Raw genomic sequence first — 27,511 nt, forward strand, 5'->3', positions numbered from 1 at the left:
TAGGGAATAAAAGACAGGAGGACTTCTGTCCCAATTTTATTTTATTTTTTTATAACACCTGCTTCAATGAAAGATTGAAACAGTCAAACTAAAACAGACATTAAATGCTCATACCATTTACAATATTTACAGAATATACATTTTTCTTTTTTTGCTCAGCAGGTAATTATAGCCACTTGGGACAAAAGTGCAAGTGAAAAGATTCACTGGTGTATAAAGTTAAACTTCCCTGTTGATCAAGCTGCAATGCTTGAACTAACAGAAGTAGTCAGTGTGGTAAATTCTCTTTATTGTAACCAAGCACAGATGTCACTTCACAGTGACACATCCTGCTCAGCCATATTTACACTGAGCCTAAACCAGAAGGAAGTTATTACTCTACCTAGAAAGTTGATGAGTGAGTTCACAGGTGATTCCATCTTCATTTTAACATTGAAAAGCAGAATTGCAGTGTTGACTTTTCTATCGTAGGGCTATGTATAGATAGCAATTAATTTCAAATCCTCTGTTGTATTAAATACTAAAATATATTTTAAATTTCCTTATTTTACATGCTATAAAATTACACTAAAAATTTCAAGTTTCTGAATAAACAAATACCCTTTTACATATATATTCTCTATATAATTTTTAAATATTTAGATTTTTTTTGAATACCCAGGATAAACATATATTAGTTCCAGTATGGTTGTGTTTTACCATAACATCTACCAGAGTCCCATACATAACCAAAGCCTCATCTAAAAGCTAGTTTTGAAGATATTCTACTTCGGTTTCCCTCTCATTTTCTCTTCCCTTCTTTTAAAATCACCTTCTGAAAGGTAGCTGTGCTACCTTTTAACTTCAAGTTATGCTCTATCTAGAATGAGGACTGAACTCCAGTCCCCTCCAACTAATAAACCAAATCACAAAGTCACTGATGGACAAGCAGCAGGTGATGTTTTTCACCTCTTGGAGTGTTCCTTCAACAAGACTGACATAATCTAACTCTGTCAATACTTGACATCAACAGGAATTACTTTAGACTTGGATTTTGTTGACTGTACAAGGGGGTGCCTTCCCATACACAAGCTGTACAAGCAGAAGTGCAAAAACAGAGTGCACGGTGGTCTCAGCTCCACAAAAAGCAGTTTGAACTTTACAGATACATCTTATCACCCACCCAAGTGATTTTCTCCATGGTTGTATCCTCAAGTAGCACCAACCATTTAAATTTTAATCTTTAGTATATATATATACACACATATTTTAATAATTTATATACACACACATAGATGTGGCATCGGTATGTGGAGAAACTTATTTACAGTTAGTTGGAAAAATGAAATTGTATCAATTTACAGTATATGAAAACAAAATTGGCATTTGTGCTTTCTGTTTGTACAGCAGTAACTTTTGTCATTTCATAAAAGTTCATATTTTTATTTGCATCAAGACATGTTACATGATGAAAAAATTTGTAAAACTAGGATCCAGAATAATAGAGCATTAATTCTCCTCACATGTCCCACTAAGCCTACAGAATAGCTGCTTTCTATAAAAATTCTCCATTCAAACCCCTCTGTGGGGTAAGCTTGCTTGAGGATCTTCTTAATAAATAATAACACACAGCAGAAGAACCACACATCCTGTCTTGCACTGTGCACATTCATGAGATAAAAGTTCCTGCCTTCACTGAGTAATACACTGATACACACTGCTTAAACTTCACTTTTTACTCAGGACCTCAAAGTGCTTTTAAAAAGAAGGAAATACCCCAATTCTACACAGCAGTTAAGAGGCACAAGGAATAAGGCTTGAATTACTGCCTTCAGACACTGACCTGGCCATGGAAACTAGGGACTTAAGCATCAGATTCTCCCTGATCAGTTTATTGGGCTGAAGAATTTTCTCAGGTAATCTCTACTCCTGGAGGTACACACTTGTTTATGATGTGCAATGCTGACAACAACAAAAAAAAGCAGATCTACAGCCCAAACTGCCCAGCTGTATTTCAATGCCCAGCTGTATTTCCATAAATGTACTTTTCTCTTGAAAGCATGAAATGGTTTCATAAGAAAGCTGTTTCAACCTAGCTCTGTTTTTAATTAATCTTCATAACAACTAAATAAATACAGTTAGTCTGATACAGCAGGCTAGAAGTATTTCTTTGACAAGGCTAACAAGTGTTTTCTGGCCAACAGTAATTTCACCATCAGCTTATACAGAAGTTTCTGCCTCCCTGATGTGTTTACACTTCTGTAACCAATTGGAGACCAAAAATGTATTGCTAAGACATACTGCTTTAAATAATTAGTTAAAAACTTGGAATTAATTTCTTTTTTTTTTTTTTTTCCTTAAATACAAAAGGTGTCAGGCTGGGTGCTGAACAAAGACTGCTGTCATCCACCTCAGGAGCTAAAATACACAACATGTGTACCATCACTTTGTAAGCATTTGAATTATTTTAGGAGTAAGAGATCTTTAGTGTCCTAGTAGGAAGTCATAGCATTCACATTCATTTCAGGAAACATTCACCTTTTTCAGACTACAAACTACTCTTCCTTTAGCCATTATTTATGTGCACTTTTGCAACATTTTTCCACAGGTTTCTTGTAGATGGAGTTTTCTTCTAGTCCTCTGTTTTGACAAACTACCCTCTTAGGGATGGCTGCAAGATCCCTTTTTCAACGAGATGAGATTTCAGAGTTTTATACACACTTAACTGCTGTTCAGGTTGAAGTATCAACAGCTGTTTCAGTAATTTGCTGGGATTTGGACCCCTGTCAATGAAAAAAAATAAAATTCTTTTGTGTGTGACCACAGCTCCAAAGAGTCATTTATATTTCTTCTTGCTGCCCAAACAATGCCTTCCATTTCTTGAGGGCACCAAGTTAAAGGATTTCTCCCAGTCTGTCTCCTCAGGATGCATGGGGTAGCATGACTAGCAAAGCATACTCTTAGCTCAATATAAACAGAGACTAATAAGCATTTCTATTAGTTGTCAAATGGGGATATTAAGAAGGCTTATGACAAATAAGATTCTTTGATTCATCCTTTATCACTGTAATAAATGTTTTTTATTAGCAGATCTTTATTTAGTATCTGTTTCCTGCCAGATAAGCTATGTGTTACTGAACTAAATGGGAAATTGGCCAAGTTGATAAAGAAAACTGCAAATTAAACCAAGCTTTTTTAAATACCAGGCTATTTTTAACTAGCCACTTACAATCTAAGATAAACCAAATATAAGGCAAAGAATCTGTTGCTGATTACGTATCTAATAATTATTTAGCCATATGCATTTACAAAACTAAGGGCATGTCTTGATTTGGCCCCTTGAGCCACCTCTGCCTCAGAAACTAAAAAGCCTGTTGTAAGAGAATTGTATTCCTAAGATTTCTTCTTGAAAGCTGGTGTGGTTCAGGGAAGATGAGCAATATTTTAGAAAGTTTTCTTCTTTAACTATAGTGTTTTCATCTTAAAACAGAAAATCCCAAGCCAAGCAACTGAGAAATATTGAGACTCATGGGAAGAACTGCAGCCTCACAACCTACAGGCTCTTTAGGAACCACACAGGGAATACAGGTTCTGCACAACCCTCCTGCCTGAAACCCCATCCTACACCTTTCTGTAATCAGTAAATTCTAGTAAAACTTCTAATAGGCTGCTACACAAAACTTTCTGGTATTTCAGGTACACAGGTTATCTTCAACAGCAGTCACAGAACACTAATGCATAGCTTAAACCTGACACAAATCCTAGGCAGGGACACTGTTTTCTTATTAATCCTGTATTTGAAGTGATTGGATAAATCCTATTTAGCAACCTGCAATCTCTGCTATGCTAACATAACTCCCCTATGCATTCATTATGGCACAGCTCCTATGCATGCTTCAGTAGCTAACACTGTAAAAAGTCCTTACCTTATGAAACTGGTGATATAGACATGGACAAAAGTGGCCATCAGGTACTGACAATCAAATCGATCCATTATCCCACCATGCCCAGGGATTGTGTCTGCAAAATCCTTTTGAGTGGAAAGGACAAGAAGGGGAAAGAAGAAAAAAAAGAAGATGGTCAGTGGTTCCCATGAAACACACAAATGATGTCATCACTTGGCAGCAGCATATTAGGCTGCAAGTCAGCCATGGTTTCACTGCATGGAGCCAAAAGTTAGCAAGAGGCTCCTCTGCTAAAGGAATTTTTAACTGCAAAGGCGAGCCAAGGGGTGAGAAGAAAAGGAAGAGAAGCAGGAATTTGTCTGCAGTATCACACAAGAGGACAGCAGTAGGTCAGGTGCAGGTGTGCCAGTACTGAGAACACTTGTGTGCCTATACACAGTTCATTTTTGAAGCAAACCTCTTCAGCTACTGGCTGCTGTTCCTTGCATCAGCACAATCTAATTCTCCTCTTTAGTACCTTTTCTGCTTTATCCTCTAGCATAGTTAAAAACCATAGCAAGTGCAAGCAATATAAATGTATCTAATAGAATCAAAAAACACACTGTAAAAAATGATCACTACTTAAAAAATTTATTTCTGATGCAAGGAAAGCTTGATACACTACCTTTGTCTTATCAGTCTTGTTTATAGAACAGCTTTATCAATCAAAATGCCTTCAGACATCCTTTGTGTCAGCCACAATCACTCGTGTCCTTGCTGAGTGAAAAACCTGACCTTAGTTGCATGGGGTGACTGCCAGCAGGTTAAACTAGTCCTGCCTAGTGCAGGGGCAGGCATGGAGTGCACTGCCTTCAGCAGCAATTCCACAATATCCCTGACTTCCCAACAGTCCTTAAGTCATCACTTTGGGGCCCAGAAGTTTTTAAAGGAATCTACTTTTTTCATATTCTACTTTTAAGAATAAGTGCTGCTTTTCAGCAGCATTTTTTTCATCCCAGATTCCTTCTTCTCCCAGTCTTTTGCTATGTGGTACAAGAGTGCTGTGGCCAGCAAAGTGCTGGGCAAGCTGCTGGGACCAGCATGACAAAGAGGGGTTAGTACAAGCACATGTACAGGAGTCCAGCACAAACAGAGAGGTTTACACACCTCTGTGCAAAGCACATGCCAGCTTGGTGGACATACAGAACAACATTGTGAAAGACAACAAGCAACAGGGTAAGAATTCCAGCAGTCCTACCAAGACATAAAGAAGGTCGGGAGAAATTTGGGGCTGCCCTCTTGCCAAACTCCTGCTGCCATTTAATACCAGCCAAGGACAGCATTGCCACAAGCAACAGCACACACCTTGCAATAAACAGAGGGTAGCAGGTCACAAAGTTTGCCAATACACACTCCTGTTACAGGCAGCACTGTATTGGCAAAGGCAGCCAGTGAGCCTGACACACCAGCATCTGTCTGTACACCAACACCACTGGTAAAAACCAGACAGCCAAAATCTGAAGGGTAAACCACTGACAGCACTTCTGAGGCATCACAGATTGCCTTTCATATCAAGTATAATATCTCACATCTTGCTTGTCTAAACCACTTCTGAAACATGATTTGGAAGAGTAATTATTGACCAAGCTATGTAACCAAATTGTGTTTAGATTTCCAGCATTGAAGTCACATGCTGACTATGCAAAGTTTGAAGAATCACACACACACATCTGATAGAACAAAGTCCTGCTTCTGATACTAAAAACCAGTCAAAACATCGTTGCAACTTAGTAGAAACACAACTACAGTGAAGGATTTAAAAAACCCCTAACTCCTAACCCACCAATTAATCTTATCCAAAGAGAAAACTAAACCAAAACTTAGAGGCTTACAGGATTCATTACATACCTTGATTTTGAAAGCTCTTTTAAAACCACTGGCAAAGAATCCTCCAAATGGCCCAATTAATGAGGCAAATGTTGACAGTGCAAAGCTGTGCATTTGAAATGGGTACATATTCACTGTTTCCTACAAGAAAAATAATTAATACTGTGTTTCAATATGTATGGTTGTAGGCATTTTTAGCTTACATATTTAAAGGGTCAGAGAATACACTACATGTAAGTATTGCTGTAGTACTTCTTCACTCAGCATGGAAGTAATGGCACTATCACACAGGATGCTGTGTGGTGAAGAGAGTAAAACCCCCAATCCAAGCAGCAGTTGCACACTAGCTGAAAAGAGAATGAAGTTCTACAGGATTGCCACTAATTCAGGCCATAACAAAGCCTTTGTCCACTCCCCACAAAAAAAATTCCAAGGTTGCTCTTCAAAAGTAAGTCTGCAGAATGCTTAGGTGGCACCCCTGTGCAGCACAAAGAGAACACAGGCAGGATCCCTCGGGTGACTCCAGCAGTGATTCTGAGTGACCACATCCCCCATGAGCAATGGAGAGGCTCATGGTATTGATTCAGTTCTTAACCTTGGGCTTTACCAGCATTCAGGTACCCTTCTAGAATTGCTTGAAGACCCATTTAAGCTAAGAAGCATGATTTCAATTTTAACCAAAGCCTGGGTTTTTTTCCTTACCCATCCCAGCACAGCCTGAAGTAATGGTGGCACAGAGTACTTCTTCATTTGGAAGAGCTCTGAGGGTTCACACTCTGTCACAAATCTGTTGGTTTCACTGTTGTATTCCACAGGGCAGACAAAGTATTGATGTTGAGCCAAAAAATAGGAAAACTGAAAAGCAAAACAACTCCTGAATTAGAATTACACTCGGAAATCATGCTTGAATGAATGGTTTTATCACCACAAGCTCAGGGTAATATAAATCTAATAAGAGACATAGAATGGAGAAAAATCAGCCTGCTTAAACTAGAGAATGCCTCAAGGCAGATGCTCAATGAGCTTAGTGATGATTTCCAAAATTGTTTTCCTTTTTCTCTCTCTCTCAGATTTGCATCTACTGTATCTTCCACATTATAAAATCCAAAAACATCCACTCATCATTTTTTTGCAGTTCACTTGTCTACTAAGTCTGGCTATTATGAGTTCTGCTGACCTTGGTGACAAATTACTTATCACAACAGTTACACATGTTGGCATTATCATCTGTGTATATCATTTGAATAAATTGCTTTCCAGAAGAAATATCATTATAAAGCATGTAACACAGGACTACTTCACAAAGCATAAATACTGCTATTGATAAACTTCAGTTTCAAAATAGAGATGCAATTAATAGATAAAACTATTCCATATACTGTAATAGAAATGGCAAAAAATGGTCAATATAACCTATTCAGGAGAGGTTAAAACCTTACCTACCCTTTCCAGCAAGTTATGAATTGGCAGAATTCTCTAGGCAAAAAAAACCACCCTAACTCTTGAGATAAAATTAGTGATCAATTTGGTTATTTCAAGTAAAAATACAAAGACTGAATCTATTCAAGGAAATCCCCATGACTAGAAGTGTTCAAGATCAGGTTAGATGGGCTCTGAGCAATCTAGGATAGTGGAAGGTGTTCCTGTCCTTCCTGTCCATGGCAAGGGGATTGTAATGAGATGATCTTAAAGGTCCCTTCCAAACACACCCATTCTTTGGTTCTATGAATGTCCTGTGGTTACTTACAATAAATCCAAATATAACAGTGGAAAAGAAGCCTCCAATGAACCCTTCCCAGGTCTTCTTGGGAGACAGCTAGGCACAAAAGAGATAGTGTTAGTCCATCAGTTACATCACTGCACCCTTTTTTACTCTATTTCTTGATCTTTCTTATGAAAATTAAGCACCTACTTTGTTTTTCAAAGGTTTGTGTGAAATACCGGATGTCAGCAGCTGCAGCCACTGAATGTGATAAATCAGTATGCCAAGCTGCCACCAAATTCTGTCACATTTTCAATTTAAGAGCATTTTAGTACCAGAACCAATTAAATCCCCAAAAGTTGAAGAGGCAACATAATGAAAATAATTCATGACTTTCGTGGGGTCTTGCATATTCTACCAGAATGGGAAGATTAATGCTTAAACCCTTCTCAGTCAACTAGAGGAGCAGGTATACATGACCTTGTGGCTTGTTTCAAATTACAGTTTCTGTGCAGTAAGCATGCAGCCAAACCTGCATCTGAAGTCCAAAAAGAATGCAATTATAAACAATGATGCAATAGGCTCAAACTGCATCATCCTGTAATGCCAACATGACATTAATCCCAGTCTCCCATGTACAAATTTTTAGGAACAGGATAGCCAGTTTGGGCTTTTTTAGCAAAGATGTGACTCATGCAGGACTGTGTAAAGTATTTTTTTTCCATTAACATGCTTTTGAACAAGTAACAGAATTGCTATAAATTGTGAAGGCTTGTTAGTGAGGAAGTGCCTAAGCACCTACCTTAATTAATGGAGTTCTGCCAAAGAAGAATCCAAAAATATAAGCAGTAATGTCATTGCAGATAACACTTGAAATTGGAACCAGAAACCTAGAGAAAGACATTAAAAATTTCACAGAGGAAAACTGTGCCTGAACCTAAACACAGGACAAAAACTGAAAGAGCAGAATTTCTTTCTGGGAACTTTTTCTGCAGTATTTAGAAGGAACTATGTTTCATAATGTGTTTGCCTCATTCCCCTGTGAGCACCACACTTTGCTATATTGGTTTAGTCTTCAGCCAAACTAGATCATAACAGATTCATGTTAGTTCAAGTTAAAGAGTTATTTTGGTGCATGAGCTTAAAACATGAACAGGCTGGCTTTTTCCTATCAGGATTAAAGACTGGTACCACAGGTAAGAAGAAATCAACAGATACAAACATGTGAATGCTTTTTGGTAACATCTAAACAAGGAAATTACTCAAAAAGTTTACATGAGAGCTAAATTTTTAAGAAAATAGTTTTCCTTATATTTTTTTTTCCCCTCTTGTCAGTTTGGAGCAACTTTTTAAGTGTTCTTTGCATGCAGACTGCATCTGAAGTTGTTATTCAAGCCTATCAAGCTCTTTTTTTTTCTTTTTAAAGCTGGGATGTATTAATAAACTAAAAGATCATCTGCCAAATTGTCTAGCAAGATTGGCAATAAGAAATAGTAGGTTCAGGTTTTGACACATGAACATAATCACTACTAGAAGAATTTGCATGTAGAAACTTTGTCAAAGGCTTTGGCCCTTCTTTCTAACTGCAAGCATGCCTTGTCTGCAATAATCTCCCCCCAGATATACATATATCAGGAAGGGGAGAACATACAGCATTATGCCCTTGGAGGAACACAAATTATCTTCCACGTGCTTCTTTCCTTCTTTCTCAACTTGAAATTGACCCTGTCCCTGAAGAAGTGAGGGGTAGAAAACACACCTGCTTTCTGAGGAGTGGCTTTACGTAATCACGTTTAACTGCAGTGCCAAAATTTAATGTATTGCTGGAAATGCAGCACAAAGATTGCCCAACCATAACCAAGATTAAAACTCTTAAAATATTTTAAGTACTCTGAATTTATTTGAACAGGACAGGCTGCAGGGAACGTGGCCAGATTGGGGATTTCAAATTAAATGGTCCAACTTCAATAGCTCTGAGCAACCCAAAGCTCCCAAGCAATTGCAAAAGAATCGTTGGATATTCATCCATTCAGCAACATGCTGTGGAAACTATTTGATCTAGCATGCAATCAATCCTATTCCCTGCAAGTAAATGAAGTGGTTGTTCAAAACTATCAGACTTGTGTCTGTCAATCTAGATAAAGAGGTTTCTGCTGCTTCTCTTGTATGCTTTACCTCATCACTCCCAATTCCTTTGATTCCCCTTCCAACTAGACACTAACGCTCCTACAATTTGTACTGCTTCAACTGTTCCCACAATTATTCTCTAACCAGATCTATGCAAAAGCACCAACCTTTCAATGCAATAGAGGTACAAATGAGTTTGTTACTGTCCCCTTACCAGATCATGCCTTCAAAGAGATTTTGGATGACAAGATGAGATTGAGTTACAGTGATCAGCAAAGTGACATGAGTCCATGCGAACTGTTAACAATGCAACAACACAACAGTTAGTGAAAACACCTCCATCAATCCTGGCACAGCAGCTGCAGGAGCTACTGAGGAGCTCCCTGGCAAGACCAGTTCTAGTGATAATGCAAGAGATGTGTGCATACAGTATATCACAAGTGAGCTGGCTTTCTGAAGCAAGTGCTGAAACTTCAGCAGGTCTTTTCATCACTTACCTCCACCCAGAATTTTTTAACATGTGGTTTAACACCTGATTTGATATGACATACACCTCCAGCATGAAAGCAGCAAAGAAGTTTAAGCAATGTGATATTCTGTATATACATATAACAGACATGTTAGAACTGTAACAATAAAATGGCAATGAACTACTCATGAAAGAGTCATGTTACACAGATGTGGATCTCTCTCAGAATATTCTTATGAAACATGAAAATTCTCAGGATTAGCAAAAAAGAAAGTGTTTGTTTTTAAGGGCATGGTCATTTAAACAATCATTTAGTTCAGTACTACTGTACATACTCGGTGTTTAATCTGTAGAGTCAGTGTACAATAAAGTGGTTTCCAGATTACCAGTAAAGATTCTGCAATAGATTTTATTTTCCAAGCACTTTTAAATCAAGAACTGGTAAGTTTCTCATGATACACCAAACTTAAGCATTCTGTAAACTTCTGAGACATTTATACTCAAAATGTCCTACTTCTTTAATTCCCTTATCACTTGTGTTTACCTATGGCAGTCAGACTCTACTTCCAGATAAGACAACTCGAGAACCCTTAAAGGGGGGTGGGGGGAGGGTACAAGAAATGACAAAATATTTCTGAAAAGATTACCTACTGGTTAATTAAACCAGCTCTGCAGCTCAGTTTTTAGTATTTGTATAATGACATTGGAACACTACCTAAACCCAAATGCCTACTGTACTAAAATAATGGAACAGTTTGGTTGGAAAGGACCTTAAAGATCCCATAGTTCCAACCCCCTCACCCCAGGCAGGGACACTTTCCATTAGGGTTAGACCATGTTGCTCAGGGCCCCATCCAGCTTGGCTTTGGACTCTTCCTTTAGACTCCCCTTTTCTTCTTCCTAAACACTGTGTTGCCACACAGTAGATATTTGGCTTCTCTCTGTTTTGTTGCAATTCCTGACTAGTCACATTTCAATGTTTTCTGGGCAGGCACCAAGTCATGTGACTGACACTACACATTTCCACCTTCTTTCCAGAAGGGGAAAAAGGAAAAAAAAATCGTGGCAAATTAATTTATTTAGTTGTGCCAATCTGAAGATGAGGTGGTTTTTGGTTTTTTTTGCAGATTAGGAGATAAAGGCTACATCTCCTAGAAAAGCTGCATCTCACAGTCAGCTAAGCTCTCCTACAAACAGGGTATGTTACTTTGAGTAAATTCTTTTTCTGCATGTCATTATAAGGCTCAGTTAAGTCCTAGTCTAGAATTGGGGATCCTCAATAGTAAAGTGCTACCTAAAGCAGTGCAGAAACAGGAGGGTTAACCACATTCCCAGAGTTTTAGGAAATCTTGAAGTTGTGCAATGCCCTGATTGCTCAAGTTCTTTCAAGACAGGAGCTGTACTGCACTGCTGTTTCCCTGTGACTTCCAATCATTCCTATATAGAAGTGAGAGGTGGGCTGTTGCTAGTGGGGTGCTTTGGTTTTAACCTGCAATGTTACAGAATTAGTTTTCAGCATATAAGATACACATAAAGAAAAGGTTCATGCTGTTGCTTAGCTACTGTGCTGATTATTAGGTGGACAAATATGAGGGGTGAGAATGCTGGTTTCTTTTAACACATCGAGGATCTATTGAGACACTGCAGAGCAGAAGACCAGAACAGCTGTGAAGTGCCACAGAATAAATACTCCACAGGGGGCTTAAGATCAAGATCCCTTCATGGCACTTCAGTGGGGCCTCTAGAAAGCAACACTTGAGTCACAAGAACCACTTTCCACACAATGCTGAACTGTTTGGCTTCAGACCTGGCAGGGAGATGCATCCCCCTTCTCCAGCCACCTCTTTCATATCAGGCTATCACCAAGGGAAACATATCATGTTGGACATGCACAAGGCCTCACCAAGGACAGCTTGTACTGGCTGAGAGGCCACATTCCAGATATAATAACAACCATCCTCATCATAATCTGGAAGGTGAACAGATACAGTCCAGCATGACTTGATTTCACGTCACTCTCAATTTAAGCACATCTTCCACACCCCTCTTCCAGGCTATCTTATGAGCATATGAGCATGACTGTTTCTAGTGACATCCATAAGGTGAATGACCACAGCAAAGTGGGTAATACACACCATGTAAAACTGCAGACGATAATGTTTCTTCACTAAACTCAAAACAAACATGCAGAATCCTGCAAAACAAAGCAAGTGCAGTTTGTACCATTTTATATGTAATGACACTGAACTGTGATATACCAGTAATTCTCTTCCTTTGAAGCAGTTAAAATCCCTCTGCTGCTAGAAGTGTTGGCTTATATTCAGTTAAAAGTACATATACAGTTATTCTCATACAAGATTTTGATTTAGTGAACACAGCTTTAGCTAACACCAGTAAAGAACATCCATCTAGGCACATACAATGTCCCATTGTGGACATCAAATTTTAGCAAAGAAAAATCATCACTTCTGAAAACCACTCAAAAGTTAAAGTCAGCAAACTGGTTTTGATAACTAGCAGAAATTAATGAAAGGAAAAGACCAGCTTGCCCCTTTCCCCCAGACAAGCAAATGGCTGCATGTGATACAAGTGTGAAGCACAGATTTAGAGAATTCAACTGACCAAAAAGAATTTTCTGGGTGGCTAACTGAGCACCTCTTCTCTCCTATGGCAACTTCCTGCACAAACAGGGGGTCAGGGGCCCTCAAAGACCCTGAACCCTGGGGATAGCCCCAAAGTGACCCCATAATCCCAATGCCAAGGGGCTCTGCTATGCTCTGCCTCCTCCTGCTGCTTGGCTTGTCTCATGTCCTCCTCTCACCAGCTCACAAGGCATTATTTAAGTTAGTTTCCCCAAGCCAAAGCCAGGTGAAAAAGGTCAAGTTCTGCAATGCTGGTTTCAAGTTTGTGATCTAAGCACTGAGCAGGATTTTTATTTGGTTCAAGAAAAATAAGAAAAATACAAAAACTGACGGATTATCACAAAGATCAGATTTCCCACTACACTTTAGAAATATTTGTAGCATAGCAGGCCCTTGTGTCCTTAAGCTAATCTGAATCTTCAGCTGATTTAATTTTGTGCTAACCTGAAAAAGCATATTTACATATTCACCAAGCAGTATCCCACAAGAGTGCCAACTTGTATCTCTTCTCCCTAGAAAAAAGGCTTGTAAAAAGTTTCTCTTTGGACAGGGAGGAAATTTTTCCATGAGGCAAGTATCTGAGTATCTTGCAGACAAAATTAAGACTCGGGCATTTTGACTAATCAGTTTAAAAATATATTAGTAAATCCTATTACTGGAGACCTAGGGGAACACTTGCACAATAAAGAATCAACCCAGCACAGCAGTTACACACAAGTCATCTCTATAGCCTGCCAAAACAGCACCAGGTCTTCAGCAATCAAAATTAATGCTTGCCAACCTCTTATCTCAACTGTCTCAAGATCATCTCCTTGTTTAGGCTGCTTTCCTCTTCACAGTGAATGCAAAATTTGTGCTCATCTTTCCAGGGGAAAAATTTAACTGCAAACACCTAATTTCCTCAATCATTAAGAGGAAAAGAAACTGGGAGTGCATAAATATGAGAAAAAATTACATATATTTTTAAATTAAACACAGCAAAAAGTTCTTTCATTTTTGTGATTACCTGCTAAATAGAGTGCAAAAGATATAAATCTGTGGTAACGGATGAGGAACTGCAGCTGCTCTCTTCTTTGCACGAACGTAGCAAAGTAATCAGCTACTGTCTCTCCATAAAAGAAGTAGTTCACACACAGCAAAAAGTACCTGCAATGTGCAACAGCTAACAGTTATTTTAATAAGACAATATCTAAAATGCAATTCTTAAAAACAGACCAAACAAACAAACAAGGATTTGTTTATAACGAGTTAAAAAGCTAAGAAATAAAAGCTCAACTGATTTGTCCAGGTTCACAAAGGGAACACAACTACAAAATTTTGTTAGACATAGAAGTCAAGTTTTACATCTGCACATGACTCACAAAGCTGTCATTTCACCACAACAGGAAAGGAAATGATGATTTAAGTTTCACATTGATTTCTTATTGATGTTCTGGCTTGCTACTCACCAGCTGAGGGATCTAAACCATGGTAAATCATAGGAGTGGTAGACTCTGTAACCAATAGTAATGATTTCATGATAGCACTTCACCTGGATGCTCAAGACCTAAAATAAGAGAAATAAAATCTTTGTAAATATGCTGCAGTTGTTTCTTACAGGCAGTAAGGAGCACTGCAGCCTCCATTAAGTGAAGACATTATTCTGAAGTCAAATTCCATTCAGAAAATAGCTTCAAAGCAAATCCAAGGAAAAACTAAGCTCCATTTAAAACTTAAGAAACTAAAATCTCCAAAGCACTGTACATGAAGAAAAAAACCCCACACTGGGCTAGCTTCAAGAATATATTCATGAAACAAGGGAAGACATTAAAACAGTTTGACAGGAGCAGTTCAGAAGTGTTTCCTGTAAAGAAAGCTCTCCTATTTACTTTGTCTAAGTTTTATCTTTACATTTGATTCTAGAAATATTTTCTGGGCCCAGTGGAGAAAACTAGCTGTGCAACACAGCATGGACACCCAGGTCTTTCACTTGCAAGCATCTCATTAAGGGCAACTAGCACTTCTGATTAGAGGCAAAGCTCATCTAACCCAGGTCTGGATGTCACACCCTCCCAGCCTTGTTTGTTTTGCTGACCTCACTGCTCCCCTGAGTTGAGCACTTTGTCCTGTCCTGCCTTTGGGCTGCAAAGGGCTCTGCCACTTCTGCCCAGCCCTCAGTCTCCCAGCAGATCACCCTACCCAGACATATGGGATTGCCAAACTCAGTCCAGGGGGAGGAGTGAGAAGCTCCAGGCAGCCAGAAAGGCTTTAGTGCTCATCAGTGCAGCTCATCTTGCTCAAGGTGTGAATGAAAAGCCTTACTCCCCCTCAGTGAGGTAACTCTCACTGTTAGCTCCCCTATCTTGTGCTCTTTCTTCTGCTTGGCCAACCTAATAAAACTTGAATGCTATAGGGAAGAGCAACACTGTAGGATTGCACCTGACAGTGGAAAAGGACACCAGGGTCCAAGCCTGTTACCCAAGTGGCCAGCCAGGCAGAACACACATCCCAGCTCTTTAGAGCAGTTTCAGGTCTTGCCCTCCAAACCTGTCTGTATAACTCTTCCTACAAGCTCTGGGCATTTTCAGCACTGAGATTCAGTTTTAACATGACAACTGTTATTTTAATACAAGTTATTTTATTACAGTCACATTAAATAATTCATGAACAAGACTGAGTTTTTTCCTCCACTTCCCCTTTTTACACAGTCTCAAATATGAAGTTAATTACCAGCTCATTATATTAGAAGACAGACTTTTTGCTTTATGGCACAAAAGAACTCTATTACAACTCTATACTAACTTTAATTACTTTCTGGTTCATGTCTTAACAGCTTGCCCATGATGGCAATCTCACAGTATACCATGAATACACAAAATCACCCTGCAAATTAATTAGTTCCTTTTTCTCATAATTATAATTCTCAAATGTAACAGACCACTAAAGAAAGGATTGCAGGGGGAAAAAAAAATATTTTTGCAGCAACCTGCAGTTTAAAAGGGCTTTTTTTGTTGTTCCTATGGACACAAAAAAGAAAATCCTCTATGAATGAGACAATGAATTAGTAGTTTGTTATATCACTCATCTGAAAAGAGGCAATATTAACCAGACTAATTCAGGTGTAGAAACTGTAATGCAGACCATAATGCTGGTGAAACAGCATTCCAATCTCCCAAGACACTAGAATTTATGACCTTTGGAAGAAGGGACAGGTGACTCAGAATGACTATAAGGATGTTGTGAGGTTAGGCAGGAAGAAAAGCAGAAGGACCAAAGCCCAATGAGAACTTACTCCAGCTACTGCCATAAAAGACAATAAAAACACCTCTATGAATACATCAGAAGCAAAAGTAGGGCTAAGGATCCTTTGTTGGATGCAGGAGGAAACAGCAACAAAGAATGAAGGAAAGGCTGAGGTCCTTAATCCTTTGCCTCTTCAATGGTAAGAACAGTTGTTGAGCTGGTTACCCTGTCCCCTGAGCTGGGAGACAGGGACAGGGGTTGGTCTCTTCTCCTAAGTGAAAGAAAATGGCCTCAGTCCAGATGGGAGTGGAGGTTTAGAGTGGATCTTAATAAAAATTTCTTCACCAAAAGGTTTGTCAAGCATTGCAAGATGCTGTCCAGGGCAGTGGTTGAGTCACCATCCCTGCAGATATTTGAAGGATGTGTAGATGGGGGACTTGGGGACATGGTCTAGTGGTGGACTTGGCAATGCTGGTTCAAATACAGTTCAATAATTTTAAAAGTATTTTCCCACCTAAATGTTTCTAGGAATACAATCCTAAAATTGCCTCATAGAAGGCCAAGAAAAAAATAAAAAAAATTTTGACACTTGAACAAACTTAGAGTCAAAAATTGAAGCAGTTACATAGAAGGACCAATTTCTGCCCATTAAAAGCTAAATTCCTGTCTGTTCCTTGCCAAGATTGATAAAGATAATTAAACCATCATTCCATAAAAATACCAGCAATTAAAATTGTGCAAAGAAATAGTAAAGGCTGACCTGCTATAGGGCATGTATGAAGAATATTATAAGCTTTTTTATTGTTATCCTCATCAGTATTTCACTTCATGAACTAAAAATGCACTTCGTCTGTACCTCAGGAAGGGATTAACTCCAACCTACAGATAAATGCAAGGCCCATAGAGAAATATGGAAATAAAGGTGCACATCTGAAATGGATGATAGTAGTTAAGTAAGGCAATTGTAATTCAATTTATTGAAGTTACTTTAATTCCAAAAAACTCTCCAAAATGCAATTATATATATATATAAGAACTCCTTAATCTATAAGGTCCAGTTTTGAATCCCTCAATTGTTTTTCAAGAGTATTTACATTTACAGAAAAAAAAAGACAATTGCACTGAATTGTCCATGCAGCTTCCTTTTAGTTTAGGCATGATGAATGAAGAGATCAAATAACTCTTGCACAGAAGAACGCATTTAAATAAACTTACCAGAAGCATCAGCATAAATGATCCCAGATAGATAATCAGAAAAAACCCAGAAATCATAGCTAGGGAGAGAATTCCACGAATCCACCAATTTTTCCATCTATTAAAAAAATAAAAATAAAAAGCAAGCAGTTACAAATGAAAATAAATTCCACTTCCTCACCTAACTAGATTTTAACTGTATCAGAAACAGTGCCTTGCAATGAATTGGTACAACCCCACATGGAAACTGCTGTGAAAATACATCAGGACCCTCAAAAAGCATCACTTCAGCTGGAACACTGCTGGGGGCCCAGCCATGCAGAGACTGGCATATGAAAGAAAGGCTGCCTAAGGAAAACAGTACAAAAATTTCTGTCACTACAGAATCATAGAATTGTTTAAGATGGAAAAATATTAAAGATCAAGTCCAACTGTCAGCCTAGCACTGCCAAGTCCATCACTAAATCATGTCCCTGACTGCCACATCTACACATCTTTTAAATACCTCCAGGGATGGTGATTGCTCCAGTTCCCCAGGCAGCTTGTTCCAATGCTTGACCTTTTTCCTAAATTAAGCCTCTCCAAAGGTTTAATTCCAAACCTTTTTCCTAAATTAAATTTTTTGTAACACCCAACCTAAACGTCCTTTGGCACAATTTGAGGCCATTTCCTCCAAATGTCCGCTGAAGCAGCAAATCACCAGTTACTGCTAAACACAAAGCCCCTACTATAACCTGAAGACATTCTTCCTGATGTTTTGCTTTGCATCAGTCTTGTGTTTCACTTCTCATCAGGAGACACCTGATTCAGTGCTAGTTTTGAATCAGACTCCAGTTCCAATGTACACTTCTCTACAATAATTTGATTTTCTAGGATGTGGCTCAATGACAGGTTAACAGCAGCCACAGCCACTAATTGGATTCGCCTTAACTATCAGAACAGAGGCAGGAGAGGCTTTATCACAACATGTTTTATGTTGCTCTGTGATGTGGCATGCAAGGTAGCAGCTTGGCCCTGGTGGCATATCCATAGTGGGCAAACCTCCTCCAGAAGAACTCAGCTTCCTTTATGAATAATTCTGATACCACACGGTATCTTGGGGGTGTTGGCAAGTACAGGAAAGACAACATCAGTAAGACAAGAAGCTCCAGAATTTAGGAAGCCATCTGGCAAATTTATTGTATCCTAACTCTTTGCTAGAAAGTTATAGATACTATTTCTTTCAAAGGTCAAATAGAAGGAATATCCCTATTTCTGATATTTCTATCCATATTTCCATATTTATACCGTGCAACCCACTAATATTGCACATGATGACAATGGCTCTGCTGGGACTGCTGCTTGCTGAACTGGCAGGTAATTTCAACTCTAGCACTCATAAAGCTCCAAGAATTTAATTTTTCACTCAAAGAAACCTTTGAACACCTTTGTGCAAACACTCCAATAAAGAATTTCAAGCACATGAAAAAGGAAAGGTTTTACCTACAGTTGCAGGCTTTGAGGTATCACCATGTCCTTTGGAACAAGTTTGATTTGGAGGCCTAAGACTTCCACATTTAACAACAGACCTCTGAAACAGACAGTCCTTGCACCGTGATGGCAATGGAGAATATCCCATTCTGCTCACAGCTGGTGCAGTTTAGAAACAGGCTTTTTAAAACCTGAAACATTACATCTGCTTGTAGCTCATGGATATAACAGAAACAGAAAATAGACTAGAAAATGAGCAAGGCAAAAGGCTCAATTCAGAGTACTGTTGGAAATGTCTGCTGGACACCAATTTTTTTACAAGGATTTGGAAGGTTTTAATTACACTGGATAGTGATCCCTCTTTTGACTTTTGCAGGATGTAAGTTGATTCTAAAATATACACTGTATATTGCTTGATTTATTACACTGAGCATAACACATATATGATACCCATATTCATTTTAGTAGGTAGTTTTTGGTATCCATCACCTAAATGCTCTTTCATTGCATTAGAGGAAAAAAGATAATGCATCTTGGTTGCCCCAAAAGAATTTGGCTGATCAGGTGTTTTAAAGGGACTGCATAAAAAATTATACATCCCCCCTACATTTGGTGGCCATCAAGCTCCTGGAAGGCTGAAGGTAGAAATCTAAGTTGGAAAAGAAAGCAGGGGAAAAAAAGTGTTGTTTTAAAAAGTATGGATGTATCAATTATGATGCATTTCACTCCACAGCCAATTATTTAGAAGTGGAAATGTCACAAAAATGTAGCAAACCTTATCTTGAGAATTTACACATCTTTTAATTCATAAACCAATCCCCCTCTCAATCTTGAGGGCAGGAAATCAGTTTATTACAACCTCAGAAATTACAGAAATAATCATTCTGTAATTCAAATTCTTTAGCCCATGTTATTGCAATGCTTAGACTCAGTATATACTTCTTTAAACTGTGTTTACTTAGCAAAGCATGCAATGGATAAATACAAAAAATGTATGCAAAAAATATTCCAGTGAAGTAACTATCAAAGCATAAATAAATCAATAACATCCAGCAACAATTTATCCTTGAAGTTTTCACATCTACCATATGAAACTTGAAACTGCAGCACAATTTGTAAGACTTAAAGCTGCAATATAATCTATATGAATTTCAGCCACCAGCTGTTAAATTTGAGAGGTCTTTGTTTCACTTTACCTGGCAGACAAGCCTGACAAAGCCCTCTTGAGGATTTCTGGAGTGCTGTCTGTTGGTGGAGGCACATCAGGAATATCTGAATCACTTCTAAGGTCCAACTCATGAAGTCTTTCTTCCAAATCCACCTCCTATCACAAAAAGGAAAAACAAAACTATCAGAAAACTCAATACATTTCAAAAATGAAAGATTATGAGCTATTTTGTCAGAAAACAATATTCTGAGTCAAACATTACTTTAGGAACTGATAATATTTGCATTATATTCTAAAAGACAATAGTGGTGTACTAGTGAAACTGTAGATGTAGGAGATTAATGTATGCCTGTAAATGTTTATAGGAAGGCCTGTACTTGGATTTTGTGACATTACCTGCTGTACTCAAGAAACTCCCCATTCTAGGCATCACTTTTTCATGGATATATGTTTCTAGAAATACTACAGCTGACATAGAGTGCTGGAGTTAGCCAAAAGTCCCCAAGCCTCTAACACACTCCCTCATCTGCATCTCAAACTACCCTTCTATGGGATACGGGAAAGGTTTAATGTCACATTAAGAAAAAAAAAAGCAAATATAATGCATGAAAAAACAGTCCCTTTATACAATGAGAAGAGGTTGCTGGCAGTTTTATATGTGGTAGGGCTTGAAAAGAACAGTCCAAAACCAAACTGTGAAGTGACCAAGTGTCTCACAGACACAGCATTACTCAAAATAATTTAGTGTATGGCTGCAGCACTATGATTCTTCCTTCAATATTCACTGGGGACTGCTAGGGAAGACATCATCTAGACAGACTGTGTGTCTAAGCTGAATTCAAAACAGAAATTTTGGTGACAATGTACAAATTGTCTCCAACTCTCAGAGCACACTGTCAGGACAGTGTTCCCCTCAGTTAAAGCCAACACTAAGGGTGACTTCACTAGTTCTAAAGTTGCACACCACAGTTCCAGGGAGCTGGAAAGCTGCACTCAGCCCTGGCACAGCAGCAATGCAGAGAGCAATCTCTAGCTCAGTGTCTGGCTCTCTTGAGACCTGAACTTCCTCCTGACCTCCCTGACTCGCCTCACCTTCTTACCATCTCAGACAGCTTCCAGCCTGCCCTGCTGCCTCAAGTTCACCAGCTCTTAACACTTCTGGGGACTGTTAAATAACTGTGCTTTAAAACTTTCTTCTCAACTGCTACACACTATTTCTCCATCTCCCTCTCTTTCCAGCTTCCTCATCTGAGTTCTTTCCCCTTTATTTCCATTCTCCTCTATTTCCATTAATTAGAAACTTCTGCTTTTCTTTCCTACTTTTCCTTAACAACATGATTTTCTTCCCTTATTCTGAGTATTTTTGCCAATTTTTCTAAGCCAGCAGAGGCATATCCTCTCTTTCACCCCCACTACAAGACACAGAATTTAGGTGTGTGGTTACTCTGTTATAATCTATGGCACATAAAAAAGTAACACACTCACAACCCTGCTATTCAGAGATGTTTCTCACAGTGCTGTACCACAGGCTAGGAAATCAACTGTAGATGAATTGGGGATCACAGCTCTCTCCAAAGCCATGCTGCAGCTCCTGTGACCTGCTCTGGAGTGCAGCAAGCTGTCTGCACAGCCCAGCAGCCCCTGCTCACTGCACAGACAGGGCAGTAATCCTGCCCTAAGACCATGACTTAGCGTCTTTAATATTAATCCCTGCTTGCAGATGGCAGAGATGCCCTCTCTTCTAAGCACTCACAACTAAGAATATCCCCCAAACTTTTTTATTTCACATTGGTGTTGTGGAAAACGATTGTGTTTAATTTTTTTTTTAAATCATACTTAGTTTTGTCCCTCTGTCAATTATAAGCGTCTCATTATCAACTATATTTTAAATTTGCTGCTTCTAATATCTGAATTCACAAGTGCACAGCTTTCTTCAGAGTATCTAACCAGCCTGAAGGAGTTTGTCTTTATCTGATGTGGTTTTCAGTAGCTCATGGGAGCTTGGCTGGTGCAACCTGCAAGTTGCTTAGAGCTTGGTCCATTTTTTCACCTTATATTTTTAAAATAACCAGGGGGAAATCAACACCTCAACTATCTTCAACTTCCCTGGCAACATACCTCAAAAATTACAATGAATGCTTTATTTTCCAGTCAACTGCTATCTCAGCCACAACAATTTCCTGAATAAGGCATTTAATCTGTAAAGTCAGGAGTCAAAGAGGACATTGCTCACTAAAAGCCAGTTAATTGTCTTCTACATCATTAAGTGCTTAGAACCCCATCACTGGGGGACAAGACTTTCTTGCTAATAATTTTTAAAATTATTTTACATTATTGATTATAAACATTCCAGTTTATAGCCACAAACAACAACAATCATTATGGAAGGAAACAGTAAGTTAATCACTATAAAAGCACTCAAAAAAAAAAAAAAAAAAAAAAAAAGCTTTGCTACTGCAGCTTGACCTTGCAGAAGCAGTTTTGGAGTTGAGCACAAACTCAAGCAGCCCTTCCTTCTGCTCTTCAGATTTGAGATGTGGCCAAGCTTAGTCCACAGTAACACCAAGGACCTGTGAAGGTCCGTGGGAAATGCTGTGAGTTTCACACTGTGAGCAGGTATTCATGAGGTTTTCAAAGGCTAATTGAAAGCAGCACAGGTTGTACTGCCCTAAGTGCCTAGGAAACCCTTCAACCCCATCTCCAAATCAAGTGTTTTATCCAAGGTGTTTGGATTTTTTCCTAGAGTTTTCAAACTGCAGGTGACAGAACTGTTTATACACAGAGGGTGTGCCACTCCTTGATGGGTGTGCTCAAATCACACCCAAAGTCTCTGTAAGGGGTAGATGGCTTAACTTTGGTGTTCTCAAAAGACAAGATTTTCATCCTTGTGCTAAATCTTCTGCACAAGATCACAAACATTTGGCCATGCAAAGGGGGATACTCAACCAGTCAAGAGCTTGAGCCTCCATACCAGGAATTCAGAACATGTGACATCTTGCCATAAATTGAGCTTCCATGTGGATTTCTGCTCACTTACTATTTTGCAACAGCTCACAAAATACAGCCATGTGTCATGGAGGAAAAAAATAGACATCTCCATTTAAAAGGCCACACACTTCTGAATTGCTGTTTTGCACCACACACCCTCCACTACAATTAATACATGCCAAGCAAATCACACATCAGAATTATTCTGGTTACAAAGGCACTTGCAATGCTCCTCTTGCACAGCATTTTTCCAGGACACCATAAGGAATTCCTAAGTAGACAGCAAATATGTTCTTCTTTGAGAATGCAGCATCTCCACAAAGAGCAACTGAAAAAAAACCAACCATTGCCCAGCAATTTATGTGAAAAAGTTAATGAGCAAAAGAATTGATAAAATTTAGTTATTGCCATTTTATAAGTCTAAGTGTTATTTGAAGGAAGTTTTCCCCTCCATCTTTGATCTCACTGAGGTCTCTCACAAGTTTCATACTAAAGTCAATAGTTCAGTTAGAACACATTGTAAAGTATTTAATTAGGTGTACCTTGATACCTTCTTCTGAAGCCAAGATATCAAAGTATCAGAAGATCCTGAATAATGAAACCTTTTTTTTCCAAGCTATTAAAGCCTGACATATGCAGAAATACACGTGAGAAACCTGCACATACTAAATCAATGACTGGAAACTACAGACCCTTTGCTCTCTGCATTAGCACTAATTCATCACCATTTCCAAGAAAACAGAGGCTTGGAATTAGTCTGCTCTTATTATTATTGTAGCAGAAAGCATAGAGATCAGACTTCTCTGTGAAAATTAAACTGATTTTCAGAGTATTCCATGAGAAGTAATCTCAATGAAGTAACTAAGTGATCCATGGTAGATCCACAATAGACTACACCTCAGTTAGGAATTTCATTTATTTTCCAGCAGGTGTGTGAGGTTTTGGACATCAAATATCCAAGTGTCAAACTGAGCTTCACAGGTCTGAGCAACTTATCTGGCAATTGATTCCCTGGAAAGGCTGTCCCATGGAACAAAAGCAGCTTTTTCAATACCACATGAGAAGCAGCATTCAGTGATTCCAAGCTGGTTGTTGTTACAAATAATTAACAGTCAGCAATGCAATATAATCACATTTCCCCTTCCCTGTCCTACTCTGACAACTCTGTACAGTAGAAAGAGGAACAACTGTATGATTTCTTCCAGGACACACTAATGTTTTTGGAAGATTTGAAAGCACTGTCTCTTGCTTTTTAGCAAAGACTGCAAACAATTGAAATTTTAAAAGAATCATGAACACATGTAGATCAGCCTGTAAATCTTTAATTGATTTATACATATTAAGTTTCTGAATGCCAAGTCATTCCTCCTTCTCCCAAGGCTCACAGAGGATTTATGAAGGCACTTTGACCAGACATTCTTAGGAGAAGAACAGCCAGGGCAAGCAGCAGGAAGTAAGAAAGTGACAACAAAAAAAAAAATTACTCCTTCATGCCACAGGACAATACAAAGAAAACAACAAACTTGTGAAATTGCAGGGCCCTACAAGGAAAAGGCATGTTCACAGCAATTTTGCAAAATGTCACCAGCTCAACATGCTAGTGAGCAACTGAAGACACTAAAACTTGCAGAGCTTGGGAACTTCAAGAAGCTTTCACAAAAACATCGTATTCCTTCATACAAAACCAAGGGATTTAACTTTCCTTTGAAACTTTATCAATATAGAAATAGCTACCAGTTGTTTCCAATTAGTGACAAAAAGGCATACAAATGAGAAAAAAAAAAAAAAAAACCAGTTTCACTTAAACTCAGTAGGAAATACATCTATGGACATAGTGTGACATGAGAAGTACCAGATAGCACACTGAAAACAGGGCTCAAAGTAGAATACAAAACCCTTCAGATGTATTTAGTGTTTCTGGAGTTTTGCAACAAACACAGAGGGGCTTCTCTATTTGGGAAAAAAAAAAAAAAAAAAAAAAAAAAAAAAGTTATGTTGCCTATATATGTCTAGAATGCTTGGTTTGGGCCAACCCCAGCAGAAGCAGAATGAAGCACATATGGTCCAAAAAACCAAGTTTCCTCCTTCATTACAAGTGATGAAGAGGGTGATGTTTCTCAGCAGCATTCTAGAAAGCAGTGCAAACCCACTGCATCATGGCTATCCTGAACAGTCATCAACCAAAGAACCAGTTTTGTGTCCAAATACAGGATCAACAGACCAAAAAGGTCATCTCAAAATAGCCAGAGGAAATAAAAGTATCCACTTGTGAAGCCCAGGGAAGAGACAGAGCAGTGATAACCATCTAGGAAGCTGTATAGTGTGACACCTGTGAATCCTGATGACCAGATGCTGCTCATCAAATCACCTACAGCAGGCATTACATGTGTGCTCATACTCAAAATAGAGTCCCAAACTGTCCCACTGATTGAAACCTCAGTAGAAAATACTGATTTATCTCTACAGTTAGCAAGGGCACTAAAAACACCTTAATATGTAAAACCAATCCTTACTGCCATGACAGGGGCAGCAGTGCTGGGCACATTGCAGATGGGTTAAACAACTCCTGTGGGAACAGGGAAGGTCCCACAAATAATCCATGAGAAAGTCTCTTGTGCAGTGGAAAAGATTTCCTTATCTGTTGTTTAAGTGAACACAAATGTATGCACACTGAAACCCATCTCTTGTAACCAGCCTCCTGCTCATCATCTGAAATGGGATGAAACACCAGGCCTGCAAGTAAGAACAGCATTTTCCTCTCTGAAAGTCACACAGGTAAACCAAGATTAGGGGGACCTTTTTCAGGTCTGGGTAGCACAGGCTTTGAATTGCAAGAATTCTTTGAAGGCAGCTCACTGCACACCACAGAAATAAACTTACTCTGCAAAATAAAGCAAACCAGAGCAACTCCACAGAAGAACAGCTTTTGGAGCACACTGTGATGAGTAATTATGCTTAAAAGTTAATTCTCATCTACAGAGAAATACTGTGCACAGCTATAGTCTAAACAGTACCTTATGTGATCACAGCTCTCAATGCAGCACAGCACTACAAATTTACAAGTTCATTGGCTTTGAGTTAAAGCAGCCATAGCATGGAATAAAGTCTTGAGTTTCACTTTCCAGTTCCTTGCCACAATGCCTAAGGCAGACTACACACTCTGCAACATTGACATCCATGCAAGTTTAAGCAGTTACTGATTCAAGCAAAAAGACAAGGATTGCTACCTCAATTTAGCAACCAGAAAACTTTTTTTTTAAACTTTAATTCCAGTTACCCAAATGAGCCCTTCTCTTTCATTTCATTCAGACAATTAGCAACTGTGATGTGCTTAGCTTTTATAGAGATAAGCCTTAACTCCACAGCAAACAAAAGAACAGCACTGTGGCTATTTTGCCACTGTAATGAACCTGATGCATAGACTTAGTATTTCAAAAACCTCTTGCCTTAGCAGAAATGTCATATTGTAAGTCCTTTCCAGGCCAGAGGTGAATGCCTATCACTTAACAGGCCATAAAGCAGAAAGAGTTGCTGGGGAAATGCTGACACAGCCTTTAAATGGAGCGGATCACTGTTCTGAGTTAGTTTCAGTGCTACTGGACTGGCCCAACCACACTGAAGAGTGCTCTTTGCCAGTTTCATCTGGAATAGAGTTAATTTCTCTTCCTAGTGGCTGCTACAGTGCTGTGTTTTGGATTTAGCAGGAGAATGATGTTGATAACACACCGATGTGTTGGCTTCGCTGAGCATTGCTCAGCTCAAGTCAAGGACTTTTCTGTTTCCCGTGCTGTGCCGGTGAGGAGCTGCACAGGAAGGCGGGAGGGACACGGCCGGAGCAGCTGATGTGACCTGGCCAAAGGCTCTCCGGGGGGGATTGGCTGAGAAAGGCTGATTGCTGCTCGTTGTTGGCCAGGTGGTGAAGCAATTGTATTCTGCACCTCTTGCACTTCCTTGGGTTTTATTGCCTTTTAGTAATTTCCCTTTCCATTAATATTACTATTTCATTATTTCGCTCAATTATGAAACTGTTCTTATCAAACCAGCGGGTTTGACCTTTTTTCCCGACTCTCCTCGCCATCCCACGGGCGGGGGGCAGTGAGGAGTGTGAGGGTGGTGCTCAGCAGCCGGCTGGGGTTCCACCACGCCAGCAGCTCAGACACGACACGCAGCTACGGCGCTGAGCTTTCGCTGCGGGCCCGGAGAGAGCCGCTCCCATTTCGGTCTGGCCACGGAGGAATAGCAGCGGGGTGAAACACGCGTGGGCCCACAACCCCTCACTTGGCACCTGGCCCCCTCTCTGCTCCCGCCACCCGGGAGCTGCGCTCCAGCCCGGGGGGTCCCTGGTGCGGGGCAGGCAGCGCTGCCCCCCTGCCCCAAAAGCCGCCCGTGCCCGTCCTCACCTTGTCGCTCCCCGCCTCCGCCTCCTCCTCCTCCTCCTCTTCCTCGTCCTCCTGCTCTGCAGCCGCCCTCCGCCGCCGCCGCGCCGACATCGCGCCGCGGGAGCGCAGCGCCCGCCCGGCGGGGAGCGGGGCCGCGATCCGCTCGGGGAGGGGAGGGCGCGGAGGCCGCGCCGCGGAGCCCGCCCGCCGCCTCTGCTTCCTCCTCCTCCTCCCGCTCGGAGCCCGGCGCTGTCCCCACCACCGCGGAGGCGGCGCTCCGCTGCGGCAGCTCGGGGGCGCGGCCGGACCCGGAGCCCCGGGAGCGGAGCAGCGGCCGCGGCCGGGGCGGAGCGGGCGGTGTCGCCCAGGTGCGCCCGGCGCTCCGCCCCCGCCGCCGGTA

General features: G+C 39.9%; 1 protein-coding gene across 1 annotated transcript; it reads right to left on the reverse strand.

Annotated features, from left to right (window-relative positions):
* Positions 1-27,375, reverse strand: CDS1 (CDP-diacylglycerol synthase 1). Its single transcript, XM_079306961.1, has 13 exons — positions 27,133-27,375; positions 19,773-19,900; positions 17,128-17,224; positions 14,139-14,236; positions 13,697-13,836; positions 12,184-12,242; positions 9,794-9,876; positions 8,255-8,342; positions 7,498-7,566; positions 6,453-6,605; positions 5,772-5,891; positions 3,906-4,009; positions 1-2,762 (listed from the first exon to the last, which is right to left on the reverse strand). Exons 1-13 carry the CDS (start codon positions 27,220-27,222, stop codon positions 2,633-2,635), a joined length of 1,359 nt encoding a protein of 452 aa, XP_079163087.1. The 5' UTR covers positions 27,223-27,375; the 3' UTR covers positions 1-2,632.
* Positions 27,376-27,511: the final 136 nt, after the last annotated feature.

This window comes from Erithacus rubecula, assembly GCF_903797595.1.
Source record: "Erithacus rubecula genome assembly, chromosome: 5".
Taxonomy (NCBI): Eukaryota; Metazoa; Chordata; class Aves; order Passeriformes; family Muscicapidae; genus Erithacus; species Erithacus rubecula.

Bases quoted from the DNA above. Each gene is read 5' to 3' on its own strand.
- CDS1 (XM_079306961.1), bottom strand. From the start codon at position 27,222: ATGTCGGCGCGGCGGCGGCGGAGGGCGGCTGCAGAGCAGGAGGACGAG. The intron at 6,606-7,497 runs GTAAGTAACCAC...TTTGCTTTTCAG, and splicing joins CTGTTATATTTGGATTTATT to TTTTCCTATTTTTTGGCTCA. The intron at 5,892-6,452 runs GTAAGGAAAAAA...TTTTTCTTGTAG, and splicing joins TTCAGGCTGTGCTGGGATGG to GAAACAGTGAATATGTACCC.